The sequence below is a fragment of the Parasteatoda tepidariorum genome, chromosome 7 (assembly GCF_043381705.1).
Source record: "Parasteatoda tepidariorum isolate YZ-2023 chromosome 7, CAS_Ptep_4.0, whole genome shotgun sequence".
Classification (NCBI taxonomy): domain Eukaryota; kingdom Metazoa; phylum Arthropoda; class Arachnida; order Araneae; family Theridiidae; genus Parasteatoda; species Parasteatoda tepidariorum.
Genome location: NC_092210.1, coordinates 37,130,970 through 37,145,058, shown reverse-complemented (window position 1 = coordinate 37,145,058; position 14,089 = coordinate 37,130,970). Strand labels below are relative to the sequence as shown.

The 14,089-nt window shown below is 27.1% G+C and overlaps 1 protein-coding gene across 1 annotated transcript in view; it reads right to left on the bottom strand.

The window, feature by feature from the left end:
• The window catches only part of LOC107455619 (annexin A4-like), a gene marked incomplete in the record, with an annotated part of 21,510 nt that extends 9,416 nt beyond the window's left edge, over nt 1–12,094 (bottom strand). The window contains 5 exon segments of the mRNA XM_043048218.2: nt 265–321; nt 1,126–1,239; nt 3,407–3,501; nt 4,405–4,480; nt 11,964–12,094. Of these exon segments, the coding sequence (XP_042904152.2) occupies nt 265–321; nt 1,126–1,239; nt 3,407–3,501; nt 4,405–4,480; nt 11,964–11,984 (363 nt within the window).
• Nucleotides 12,095–14,089: the final 1,995 nt, after the last annotated feature.

The following is a 14,089-nucleotide window of genomic DNA, read 5'->3' as shown; positions in this document are numbered from 1 at the left end:
GAAAAGAATCTTATTTAGTTGTACAAAGTACTTCAGCCAAAATTTGGGAGCCACGTAAGAGAATTATATATATTAGATCAGAAACACATCATTAAAAGGCAGAATGCTTTGGTGTTTTCAAAACAAAGCAATCGTTGCCACCGGCGGAAAAGAAATACAGCCAAAATTTGGGAGCCACGTAAGAGAATTATCTATAATAGATTATTATTTATTTAAAAGTAAGCGATTTTTTATTATATTAAAAAGGAAAAAAATAGATCATACCATATATTCAAGAGCAACTAAAATTTCGACAATGCAGTTTTCATCTACTCTGATACCCTGAAAAAAATCTATTGTAAAAAGACAAATAAACTTTTAAATTTTATAAATAGAATCGCTTTTAATATGAAGAATCAAATCAAGAAAGAGGGGGCTGAAATCATGCTTTGAAATATTTGTTTAAATAAAGTTGAAAGCTGATATTTTGATCATTTCTATTAATTAAAGAAATAATTTTAAAAAGTGAGATATTTTCCTTTAAATAAACTAAATTAACGTGAAAGGTAATAAATCATAATTTATATTAAAAAAAATACTAAACATATTCAAATTAGGAAATTTAATGAAAACGTCTGCATATATCACATGTCATCAATATAAAATTAGTGTTAAAAAATAATATCGTGCAACAAAAATGCTTTTTAATATTTATTTGTCATTTTTAATGACACATATTGAAATATTGGGACCAAATCTATTCTACTTTATGTTAAGCCACTTATTTTTAAGCTATTTTAAAGCATTTTACAGTAGATTCAATAATTTTTTAAAATTTTTATGGAATATCATATTTTTTGTTCCGTAACATGTTCCACTAAAAACGGAGTTTACAGTAAAAAGTACTGGCAACTTAGTTCCATAATTTTTTACCGTAAATTGAGCCGGAATTTTTTACATTCTACTCATTTTCTGAACTATTGAAATAGGAAAGAAAGAACGAAGCAATTATCTTTTAGTAAATGCTAATTTTTTGACAAATTAGAATAATACGTTAAAAAACATAAAACGAATCGTATAACTTTCGGAAATCATTGTCTGAACTATTAAAATGTGTAAAAGATATAATCTTTTGTGGATACTCACTTTTACCGCAAAATAAAGACAATCTACCACATATTCGGCTAAAGGTGTTAGAAGAGCTAAACACACATCTTCAAAATGGCCTCCTAATTCTGCTTTAATATCTTCAGTCAAAATCTTAAAAACGAAATATTGAATTAGTGCCTTTATTATATTTTCAGAAATTAAAAATCTAGCTTTAGAATAAATACACTATGAATGGTATACTACATAAATGATGTATTAAAATCAAATACATAAAAAAAGTAAATTGAAAAGAAACTACACAAAAGCTGCTTTTAAAAAAAACCTGTTTATAAAGTTTAAACTGCTTCTAGCTAAAAATTCCAAATAAATCAAATCATTATCTCAACATGACTTTTCCAATAACAGTGCTTAATTTATAACTAAAACGTAAATTCGAAGCTACACGATTGTATTAAATTAACTTTGTGATCTTTTAAAATATTTTTTTAGAAATATTTTGAATTTGCTATCATTCTTAGAGTTAATAATTAGAAATTAAGTGCAATTTCCGTTTATTTTTAACGCGTATTGCTTTTATTAAAAATTTCAACAAATATAAAAAATTTCATAAATATGGTAAAATGAAAAGTTTTTTATTTAGTTAAAGATATAACCTCAGTTATTAAATACAGTTTGTAGCAATTTTATAAATTCTCAATACTTTATCAGTTTGTTATAACTAAATATCATAGTATATCACAGTATTTTTGTAATATTATTAAACAAAGACATGACAATTCTTTTTTGTTCCTATTATACTCTTGCACTAAAAGTATTTTTATTAATTTGTCACTATAATGATAATTAGCAAAAACTTTCCATTTAGAGTTCTATTAGTTACGATCGACTTTATGGAGATTCAAAATGGTTACATGTAGTTTTCATCCTCGCATCGTGTTTGACACCCCCCTTCCAATCGCTGAAAGGGAGTGGCTGGGTAGGGCAAAGGGGTTAGTGTATGTTTGCAGTCATTGTCATGCCAAGGACTAGATACAAATTTCGCCAATGTGGGGAATCGCAACTTGGCACCTCATAACGTAAAAATATACCCGTATTTTTAAAAACAAGAAATTCCTATTAAATTTCTTTTAAAAAACAAACTTTTATTTTAAAAAATATAATTTTTAAAAACAAAATTTCCCCCAAGAAATTGCTGAAAAGGTTACAAGCGCACCACCCAAATGTGAGGAAGAGCGTCATGCTCTTCCTCGTTATATATTTTATTCTATAAGTTTCATCGGCAATAAACATTTGGTGTAAAAGCGGCAATAATCGCGCCAAGCTAGTTTACGGGCTAAACAGTAGAATCATATGAGGCTTTGAGTCGAAGGGGAGGGAAAATGAAAACCTGGACCCGAGGATGAAACAACTACGACACCTTCAAAATATTTCTGAATTAATCTGTCAAAACAGTAATTCGAAATCTCACTTATCTTTATTTGAAGAACTGTTTAATATGAAATGACATTATATTTCTAGTGAACTAGAGCTATTGAAATTAATATAATATCAATATTTTATTACCAGATATAAACTACTGCACTGTTAGAAATTTCTCATAAAAAATGATTCTCAGCTTTGATGCAACAATATTTCTTCTTCCCCTAAGACACATGAAGAGTTTCCAGAGTCCTGCCCTCCCCAATTAGTGACCCTGGACTATTAGAGTAGGATAATCTTATTCATGCATAGATGACAGCACACAAAGCTAGTTAGCACAAAAAAGTCAAGTAATTCCCGTCCCTTACGATAGATGAAGTAACCAGATAAATTGTTTAAAAAACATTACAAGGTTCATTTGATAAAACACAATTTTACCACAAACTAACTCCAATGTTCATTACCTAACAAAAACCTTAACTCCAAATCCAATTAAAACTTCTTTTTCGTGGTTTTGAAACCATACTAGTTTTAAATGGTTATAAAACCACATAGTTTTGTATTTATGATCTCTTAACTATGTTGTCAACTGTTTCAAAACCATAATGGTAAAAAATTCTCTTTATCGTAAACTTTAAGGTTAATTAGATCAACAGACTACTGCAGGTTTTTTTAACCATAATTTTAAAATGGAAATTCTAACAGTGTGGTTTAACATAAAATGATATTATATTTCTTTTAAATAGGACTTATTAACTTGCCGATCAATAATAATTACTATCTGGTGGTAACCCATAATTAAAAAAAAAAACTAGATATGTAATTTTTACACATAATAAAGCTTCCAATTTCATTTGATTTGAAGCATTTTGGAAAAATTACTAATTCAGAACCTTACCCGCCCATACATTGTCTTATATTTCTTCTTTATTATTTGTCTTTGAGTACTGTTGTGACCAACCATAATATCTATAATAACTTTTTCATCCGTCCCTAGAATGTAAAGAAAACAGATATAAAATACAAAAAACTGGGGGCTAAAATTGCAATAATCAATATAAGAGTGCATGGAGTACAAATTAATTTTGACTAAATTGAAATCTACCAAGCAATTAAAATATTTGGACAATTTAGAAGGGAAAATAAATGTAAAGTGTATTGAAACAAAAAACAAGAATCTTACATTTAAAGAGAAATAAAGCAAAAATTAAATTATTCTTATTAATTTTATTACCGATAATGATACATATAAAAATTTAACATATAGCATGAAACAATTTCTAGATTCATATAACTCACATTATTGACAATTAAATAAATTGAATGTCTGCTTTCTTCTTCCTAATGTACCTGTGATCGTTATTACTAAGCATTAAAGACAACATTTTTTTGTCATAATATTACTTGGTTTGATTAATTCAACAGTGTATCACATATTGGAATGTATTTCAAGCCATTTCATATACATTTTGTGCATGTTATTAAATTAAAAGATTAATTTTAAAAATATTTTGGTGAACTCTTAAAAACATAACTCTCGTTTATTTCAGCTGTATTTTGATTGTATTTTGTATTATTCAGCTGTATATTGACGGTTATTTTGACTGTATTTAGTTACTTTTAACAAACATTTCGTCACAAAACCAAATTGTTTTCTATGGAAGGCAAACTTGCAAATCTTTAACGAAACCGTTACTTCATTTGTCAGTCATAGCAGAACATTCCAGAAAACTTAATTTTTTTTATCAGAATTTTAAACAATTAGCGAAGTGCTCTTGAAGAGCATGTTAAAATATTTTTAAAGCAAGGTATATGTAAAAGCAAGTATTCAAAAGAGTATATTATTTTTAAGAAAAAAATGTGTACTGCTGAAAGCTTATTTGCAATATTACTTACCGATTCCCCGCATTGCTTTCCGTAGACGGGATGCAACTTTTTCGGCATTAAAGTTGGCAGCTGGTTCTATAGTCCCCTAAAAATCACAACACGAAGTGTTCTGCAAAAACATTTCATGAACAGTATCATAGAGTTTTAATACCATAGTTCTTGAAATAGAAGTTGTTGTTTTTATTTACTCTTTCTAATTTGTTTGGGTTAAAATTAACTAATAAAAATATGTTTCAATTTTTTAAATATTACATCATCTCCTTTCTAACTTTTTTCAGTTACTTTCTTAGATATCTGATTCATTGTATGATATATAATTCCTTCATTTAAAGATTGAAATACATTATGTAATTGCCTCGTACTTTGTAATGCATTATTTTGCTTGAAATGCATTACAGCGCCTATAAATAAGAAGAAACAGGCCCGTTGTTCCACGATGGTAATAAGCTACAGATATCAGATACAGATGCTTGAAAAAGGAAGCTGATTCTTAACAATGGTTGCCCGTTGACAGTATTCCACCGAACGGCCTTCCACACACAATATTCCATAGAAATTTCACTGGTATTTGTGTGGCTATCTATCCTATAGTTCCGATCTTCCTCCCAAATATTTCAACTTGTTCCTGTATCTAAAAAAATTCCTGTCCGGACAAATTTCCACTGACAAATACGCGCAAAAACCTGTGACGCGCTGTTTTTCCACGACGGCAAAATTCTATGATGATAGAATACAAAATCTTGTTCAACTGTATGGCTATATCCTCAACAGTACATATTTCCAAGTAATTATGTTTTTTTTTTTTCTTCTCTTTTATTGATTTTTGCCATCTTGAGTTCAAAAATAAGAGAAAAGTTTTAATAAGATGTCCTCTTAGACAGTGACAAAATACCTACGATTACTCCTTCATTATAGTCTTAGGTTGTTCATCACTGATGATGAAACAAAATTTAATCTAACTGTTACGGGTCCCTTTCAGAAATTAATTTATTTCGTTCATATTGACCTACAGAAAATTCTATAGTTCTCAGTAAAAAAAACTAGCCACTTTGAATAAATTTCGATCTTATTATGGGATCCTCACCTTCTAGGGCTCAACTGTTTAAGTGGATGACTGCAAATATGCTAACTAATTAGTGCAGACATTATTTTAAGTTAAGAAGACAGAAAAACGTACTTTCTCTGAAAAAACGTACCTTTCGTCAACTGATTCGGATTTCTGACCCCCAAAATATAGGAGTTAGGCAAAATCTGGTAAATATGGTACCCATAATTAGTTCAGGAGAGTGATTCAAAGTTTGGAACCTTTAACGCAAATTTTACCTTTTGCTCCATATATCATGAATAATTAGAGCGAATTAAAACTTTTGCTCACAATTATAAAGTCTGTTTATCCAAAGACACTTTTATGCAGAAAAATCAACACTTTCGCAACATTAAGATTGATTCCGAGAGCGTGAAGATCCGATGATTAAATCAAAGGTTATTAGACTTTCAGGGTGGTTCGTAAATTTTTTTGCACACTGTACATCAGAATTTTAGTAATTAATTAATATTTTTGAATGAAATTTGTTTCACTTTATTTGTTGATATGTCTTCTATTGAACTAAGTTAAATTTATGATCATAAATGCTAAAATTCGGTACTAACGTTCCATCGATTAGACGAGCCTTTAGCAACACAAAACTTCTGACATGATATATATAAGCATATATCTTACTATTCCTAAGAGCAAAAACGCTAGTAAGTTTCAATTAATTTTCAGATTTTCTGACTTTTAATTTAATTATAATTCTAGAAGTTATCAAAAAATAATCATAATATTTTTGTCAAAAATGTATTTCTAGATAAATGTATTATATTTGTAAAATTAGAAAAAAATACATAAAGTGTATTAACTGAATTAATGCCTTCTTTCTTAAATAGCGTGAGTAAAACAGTTGAGAAAGCTATTTCCTTTCCATTAGCGAAATAATCTTAATGCAAGGCTTCCTCGTATCTTTTCCAATCAATGCTGTGAATGTAACACCACTAACTTAGAAAAAAATCAAGAAATACCACCGTGTCACGGAAACTTTCTGTAACAAAAACAATGTAATCTTGATTGGGTACATCTTGTTCCATTAGCTTATTAATGAATTCAGTCAGAGAAATCGCGTCTCTTAGCAACAATCTTCAATTAACCCCAGAAAAGATTTTAATACATTTTTGCCACGAGAATTTCACTACTCTATACCCAATATTGGCTTTTAAATGCTTCGGTTTAAGGAGATTTTAAAAGAACTTTAATTCGATTAGCTGTCAAAATACTTTCCATAAATAGCTGTGTGAGGGCATATTTATATTGCAGTAAATAATATTAAGAATTTATGCTTAAAAGCTTTATTTTCGAACCCATTAAAAGCACCACGCATTAAAAATAATAAAAATGTATTTTTAGGTTAGAAAAAAGTGAAAAGTTAGGAAAATTGTTACAATCCAAATAAATTTCCATGCGAATGCTACATTTTAGCCAAAACTACAAGTTTTAGCTTTAAAGGAAATGTATGCTGCATAAATTGTTTTTCTTTTCTTTTTTTTTTTTGTCAAGAAAGATAGTTTAAGGAAAGATACATTTTGGAAAAATTGTATATAATCTTAGAAAAAATATGTCTCACAAAAAATTAACCTTAGTTTTTGTCCCATTTTTTGTTTTCGTCTATTGTCTTGAAATGTATGTTTGTTATTTTCTTTCCTTAGCACAAAGATTTAAATCAGTTATTAAGAGGGTCCAAGACAAAGAAGGTCATGAGCTCTCTCTCTCTCTCTCTCTCTCTCTCTCTATATNATATATATATACATTTGTACGCTTAGCTTAAATATTAATGGAGATATTAAGAGATATTTTGACGGTATATATGGAGATATTTTTACAAAAAGAAATATTTTTTTGTCTTACGTTTTTTTGCTGCAACTTTAAAAATATTCAATAAAATTAAACAAAAATTTTAGAACAATTTTAAACAAATTACCAAATTACAAAATTGTTGCTTTGAAATGTTTGAAAAAAAATCTCTGAAAACTGTACAAGATATAAGAATTTGTTTTTATAAAAATATTCATTTCTCCGTAAATATTTAAAATAAGTTAACGAACTTTCGTACACTTCTTGCATATAATAACCAAAATAACTTTCACAGACTACAAAATTATTACTAACATTTTTTGGCATAGGTTGATAAAAAACATTATTTTCCGCTTGCAATTTATTATTGGTCCCTCAAATCTGTAAAAGCTTTATCCTTTACTGATAGGTACGAGAAATTGTCTTACCTAAACATTTTTAAAAGTATAAAATTATTCTCAAAGTATTTTTTTGAAAAAGTTCAAAAAATTTAGCAAAACAAAACAAGACTTTAACAAAATTATGGAGCTATTTCAGTTTACTTACTTTAAGATATTTAATGCAGTGCTCTTTTGGTTTGATTTTTAAGTGTGCAGGTATGTTTCTTTTTATTTAGTAATAAAATGCCCGCATAAAAATATGCATATTTTTGGAAAAGAATGCTTTTGCACGTTTGAATGTGAAAGAATATATATTTTTTCTCAATTCTATTCGATCCCTAACATTATTCAACATTTTTACTATATAAATAAAAAATAATAATAATTTTTGACTGTAATAAAGTGTCACATTTTTATAATAAACTTACCATAAATAACATAAAGTGCTGTCTCCTAGCGAAATTAACTGTTTGACGTAATAGTTAGTCTGAGGAAACGAAACGTCAATAATAGTTATTGGCTTTCTAGTGTCTGTTTTCTCTTTGTTCCATGGATATCAGAATCAGTTCAATTTTCTGACAAGTTCATTAATTAGATGATTCGGTAAATATAAAATGAAAAGAATCCTCAGTAATATTTTAAAATAGGAAAAGTTTTAAATAATGATGGCCCCGACTGTATAAAAAAAGAATATATTAAAATGAGGATATTGCGTTTTAAATGTTTGAATTAAAACATTTTGACATTGCGTTAGTTTTCAATATTTTCATTTGATCATTGCTTTTTAATATTTTATTTCTTTAACAAAACATTATGAATTGCTAGCTGCTTAAAAGGTCTTTTACAGTCCTATAACATACTACTGAATTGAATGTTAAATTATAGTATTAGTAGTTATAGTACATAAGTAGTATTGTATTTTTCTTCAGATAGATAACTGATGCAAAAACAAACACATATTGCACTTTTAAAACCTTTAGACAACAAAATCACTTAAAACCTTGAGTTCATAACAAAAATTAGCTTCATACATTATTATTACAAAGTGTTTATGAAAATTCAATTGATACAAGCAAAACACTTTATTTAATTGTTCATTCATTTGAGCATATTATTGCCTATTTAACTCAATTACACTATGGTTTAATTTAATAATGAAGAAAAACTTTCTAGCAGAAGTACCTTACCCTATAATAATGGCAAGTGGTAAGCCTGAAACCAAAAAAAAAAAAACAAAAAAAAAACAAAGAACATTTAAAACGAACGATAATGAAACCATTCATTTGGTATTTTTTCCGTACATGTGGTAATGGTTTACCATAAATTCTGGTTATAAAAATTATTGTTCTTATTACCACACATTTAATGAAAAAAAATCTAAAAATTAAATTTAACCGCATAAATGGATTTTATGCCATACTCTCTGTTAGTTATCATGACAAAATCAAGAACTTGTACCCCATTTAGCAAATTTGATCACATATTATAAAACTATATTTTATTGTTAGTTTAAAAAAAATCATTACCAAGGCCCTACTGCAAAAATTAGCGAGGCTTTTTTTCTTCCCATAGAGCAATAATTACGGTAAATTTTACCATATTCTGGCATTTTTAAAAATTATTATTTGTATCGAAAGTGATTTTTGAGAGAAATTACAGTTTTTTTTTATGATTTGCACTCTTTTCCAACCTCCTTATTTTAAAAGGTATTCTTGTTTAAGTTTAAATATATAACTATCATACTTCAGAACATGAAACATAGATGAATCAATATTTAAAAAAAAAAATAATGAGAGGCATAAAAAAAACGCTATCAAACTCTAACGCACCCCAACTGAAAAACTTGAAACATAGTGAGAAAATAAAGGGAAATTGAAGAGAGATAATTAAAAACTCTCCAAATTATAAATGGTTTAAATGCCTTCATACATTTTTCCTTGTTAGTGATTTGACAATAGTTTTTTTCTCATTTCTTCCTCGTTTAACAAATAATTTGCGTCTGCCATAGAATGCGAGTGCGGAGAACACTTTTTGTTTTTAGAAAACTGTTCTTGCATTTTTAAGTTTTATACATACATTAATATATAAATATATATACATATAAAAATAAATACGCATATATACATAAAACTTAAAATAAATTAGCAGTTTTCTAAAAACAAAAAACATGTTTCCCCGAAGGCTACGATTTTGGTGCTAATGTGCAAATGTTTTTGACAATGGATCTAAACGTATATATTGAGAACTGTAATTACAAGAAAACATGCATAAATTTATAATTTACTAATTTACCAAACAATCACGCTTTGGATTAAACAAAATATATTTTTATAAAAATAAAATATACATCAATCAGCATTGAAGTAATATGTATTTCTTAAAATATTTTGTAAATTTGGGTAACCTCGATATTTTTCAAAAAATTTGCTTGTTGAGAACATACAACAGATGATATTTCTTTTTTTAATTAATTTTGCACAAAATGAAATACTTTTTATTACAATTCCACTCACATATAACACATGCTTAACTGTTTGCACTTACTTCGTTGTGACTGATTCAAAACAGATCATACGAATAATCAAGGGCAGACACAGAATTTGATGTATTATATCGGAAGTTTGTGTACTCAAAACGGATACATAAAAACGGTGATAATTTGATATTTCCGTGATTTCGAACCTATATTCATTATGAAATTACGACAGTAATTCTCTGTGATGAAATTAACTTACAATCCTTTATTTTAATCATAAGTATATATTTCTCTAAACATTCAGGGACAGGAGTTCTCAAATGTTCTAAGTCATATTTTTACAGTCTCTTTTATATTTTAGAGTTCATTCTTGAGCTTAGTTAAAAAACATATTCTTAAAAGTTAACTCTTAAAATGAACGTTGGGTAATTCCATGGTTTTTTTTCTTTCTTGAAAAATTGAGATTATTAAATATAAATGTCAGAAAAAGTATTTTTGTAGATATTTTTCTATGCTTAAAATATCTGGAAAAAAATGAATTTTCTTCTTATTTAAAAAATTCCTGTGTAAATTAGTTTTTTCTCACTGTCTTTTTGACGCCAAATTTTTGCATAATTTTATCTCAAGTCAAATTAATTTCTTGAAAGAGTCTAATAAATCTAATACTCAGCAGCTTATTACAGTAAAACGATTTACTGTAAATTATTACAGTAAATCGTGTTTTTACCTGAAATCGTCTAGAAAATATCGTATTTTCTTAAACAGGAATATTTATTTTACAGAGAAAATGATGATTGCACACAATTTTAAAAAGACCCATTTCGTTTTCAAAATTTTAATTTTGAATTATTATTTTTGTGTAAAACCAAAGTATAGAAAAACAGTCGTAACTTTTTTTTTTGCAAAAATAAATTGAAAATATTGCATTTAGCTAATTTTTTTATACCTCTTTAAGTGAAACGAAATCCAATATTTTGCCATTAAATATATTTAATACCTAAAAAAGCCTTCTAAAACATCTAATTTTATTGAAACATAAAATTTGAAATGAAAGAAAAATAGAATATTTTTAACAAGCGGTTTTCAGATAACAATAACTTTAGGAAGTAACTTGAAGAATAGTTTTCAAATTTTCAATTTCTAATTTTGCTTGGTTACATAAAATAAAATTTAGAAAGACAATTTACAGCTCATACCAAACTTTAACTGATGTGTAAAATGTGAAGAAAAAATTTTCTTATTTAAAATTGGAAGGTATTGTTTAACATTATAGCATAATATAAATATGATACTGAATCTCATGTATCTAACAAAATCGTAAACTCTGTACTATAGTATTTTGGAGAAAAAGAGCCCAACGGTTTCTATTTTTTTCTTTTTCTAGGTTTGTTAAAAATAAACGATATGAATATTATAATGCTTCAAAAGCTATTAAATAACAGTTAAATGTGAATAATAAAAACTGTATTTTCAAAATTTTGAAATATATTTATTAATTATAAAAGAATAAATGACTTAACGCTAACCTAATCAAATTAAATTATTTAATTAACGAGAATTAATTAAAATAGTATGTTTCTAACGCAAAATTCTCAACAGGAACAATGACCTTTTTTAAAGTTTTTCGATAAGTTAAATTGCTAGTGACACTTGTTGCGATAAAGAATTGATTCTCAAATAAAAATGCTTACTTTAAAAAACAATCAATTTTATCACCTTATGATGATAATAATATTTATATATTGGGTAACAGGAAATACTCAATTTGGAAGACGAAAAAAAATTTAAATAAGCTTATGAAAACATTATCCCTAAATTATGTACTTACCCTACCCTTGGAGTCGTCCATGGCTTCGCGTGAACTGAAAGAAATATTACGCTACATCTTGGTTATATTATAGTTGTTGCTAAGGTAACATCACGCACATTTAACGAAGCGGGGCTTTCACTAGCTTTTTCTGGCTTTAACCTTGCCTCGAACCCATTCGACGCAATCACCGTCACTAATGTGAATTAAAGGATAGAATAGACACATAACATCAACAGAAAATGTGCAAAGATACTATGAAGGAACTATTTTTAGATATTGTAGAGTGCTTTTTTTATATATTTTGCTACATTTTTTATTATTAGAATCGGCTTTTTTACGTTAAAAATTAAATAATTACAATTAGAATGAAATAGGGCTAATGAAGACAAATTTTATAAAATTACCAAAAAATTTACCTATTGTCATTTTGAACATCAACAGAATAAGTGCGAAGATACTCTAAAGGAACTTATTTTTAGATATTATAGGGTGTTTTTTTTTAAATATTTTTCTGCATTTCTATTATTACAATCAGTTTTTATACTGAAACAGAAAGATAATAACTATAGATAAAAAATTTTATGTTTGTGTAAATGAATGTGTAAATGAGATTGTGCTAGTGAAGACAAATTTCATAAATTTGCCGAAAAATTTACCTATTATCATTTTGAACATCATTAGAACAAGTGCAAAGATACTCTAAAGGAACTTATTTTTAGATATTATAGGGTGTTCTTTTTAAATATTTTTCTGTAATTTTTATTATTACAATCAGTTTTTATACTGAAACAGAAAGAGAATAACTATAGATGTAAATTTTTATATGTACGTGTGTGTAAATAGGATAGAGCTAGTGAGGACAAATTTTATAAATTTGCCAAAAATTCACTGATTATCATTTTGAACAACAATAGAACAAGTTATATTTAGCTATATTTTTTATAACTAAAATCGACTATTTTACTGAAACAAAAATGAATGCAAATGAGATAGAGCTATTAAGAACAAATTTTAAAAATTTGTCAAAAATATTTGCCTAGTATTATCATTTTGAACATTTCAAATCTTTTTTTTTTCTTTTTACTAAAGTTAGAGTTTTTGTTTTTAATTTGAATGATTCATTGGAAATTTTGGATGTATATTTCTTTTAAGATATTACTTTTGTATAAAAAAAATTGCTTCTTTCTTTTTTTTATACTATTCCTATGCCTTTGAGCTATCATTAAGTTAATTAGTTTTTGTATTGTTACTAGTAAAAGAGCAAGCAGAATCAAAGAAAATTTATTTTAACCTAAAAAAATAGTATTTAAAAATTAATCTTAATAATACTTTTATTAATGCTAAAACTTAATAAATATTAATATTCTAACCACGTTTGGTGAACAACTTGGTCACCTTTACGAAGTGAGTGATCTGATACTCTTCGTTGCTTTCTGGTAATATGTCATCTCAATAATTAAAAAAAAACTGCTGAACAGAATTCTTAGCATAAACTCGTAATATTGAAAATAATACTAAGAATTGTAAGAAGTTTAAGGTCATTTGCTGGTGAATGAACTCTTCTTCTGCAGCATGCGTTGATGAGCCTGGATTTCTACAAAAACTTAAAGCAGAGAATCTTGCCGAATGCCAGATGTTTCCAAAATTTGATTTTAAAAAATGGACAGAATATAATTACTTGATATATTTTCAAAAAAAAAAAAAAAAGCATGCGATCAAAAAAAATCACAATATTCTTTAAGCGCCTAATAATCTCACTACCGAGAAAATCTGATACATTTTTAATCGCACTAGACAACAAAACAACAGCCAAAATTTATGCAAATCGTTTGATATTTTGAAATCAAAATCTAACGAACACTTCGTAAATATTTTTAACTTTGCATAGTAAAAATCGATGTAACTTCACAAATTAAATCATGGAGATGTTTTTATAATTACACAATCTGAAGTTGCCTTCCTATTGTTTTATGCCAACTATTTGACAAAAATCTCAATGAGCAAAGAAGATCCATCATTGGTTGCCAACTAACGAATCATATTGGTATGGTAGTTTTGTACCCAAAATTGGCTACTAGTGTATAAAATTAAGGTCCCTACAAACTATTTACTTATCCCTTATCTAATTACTCTCAATTTGCGCT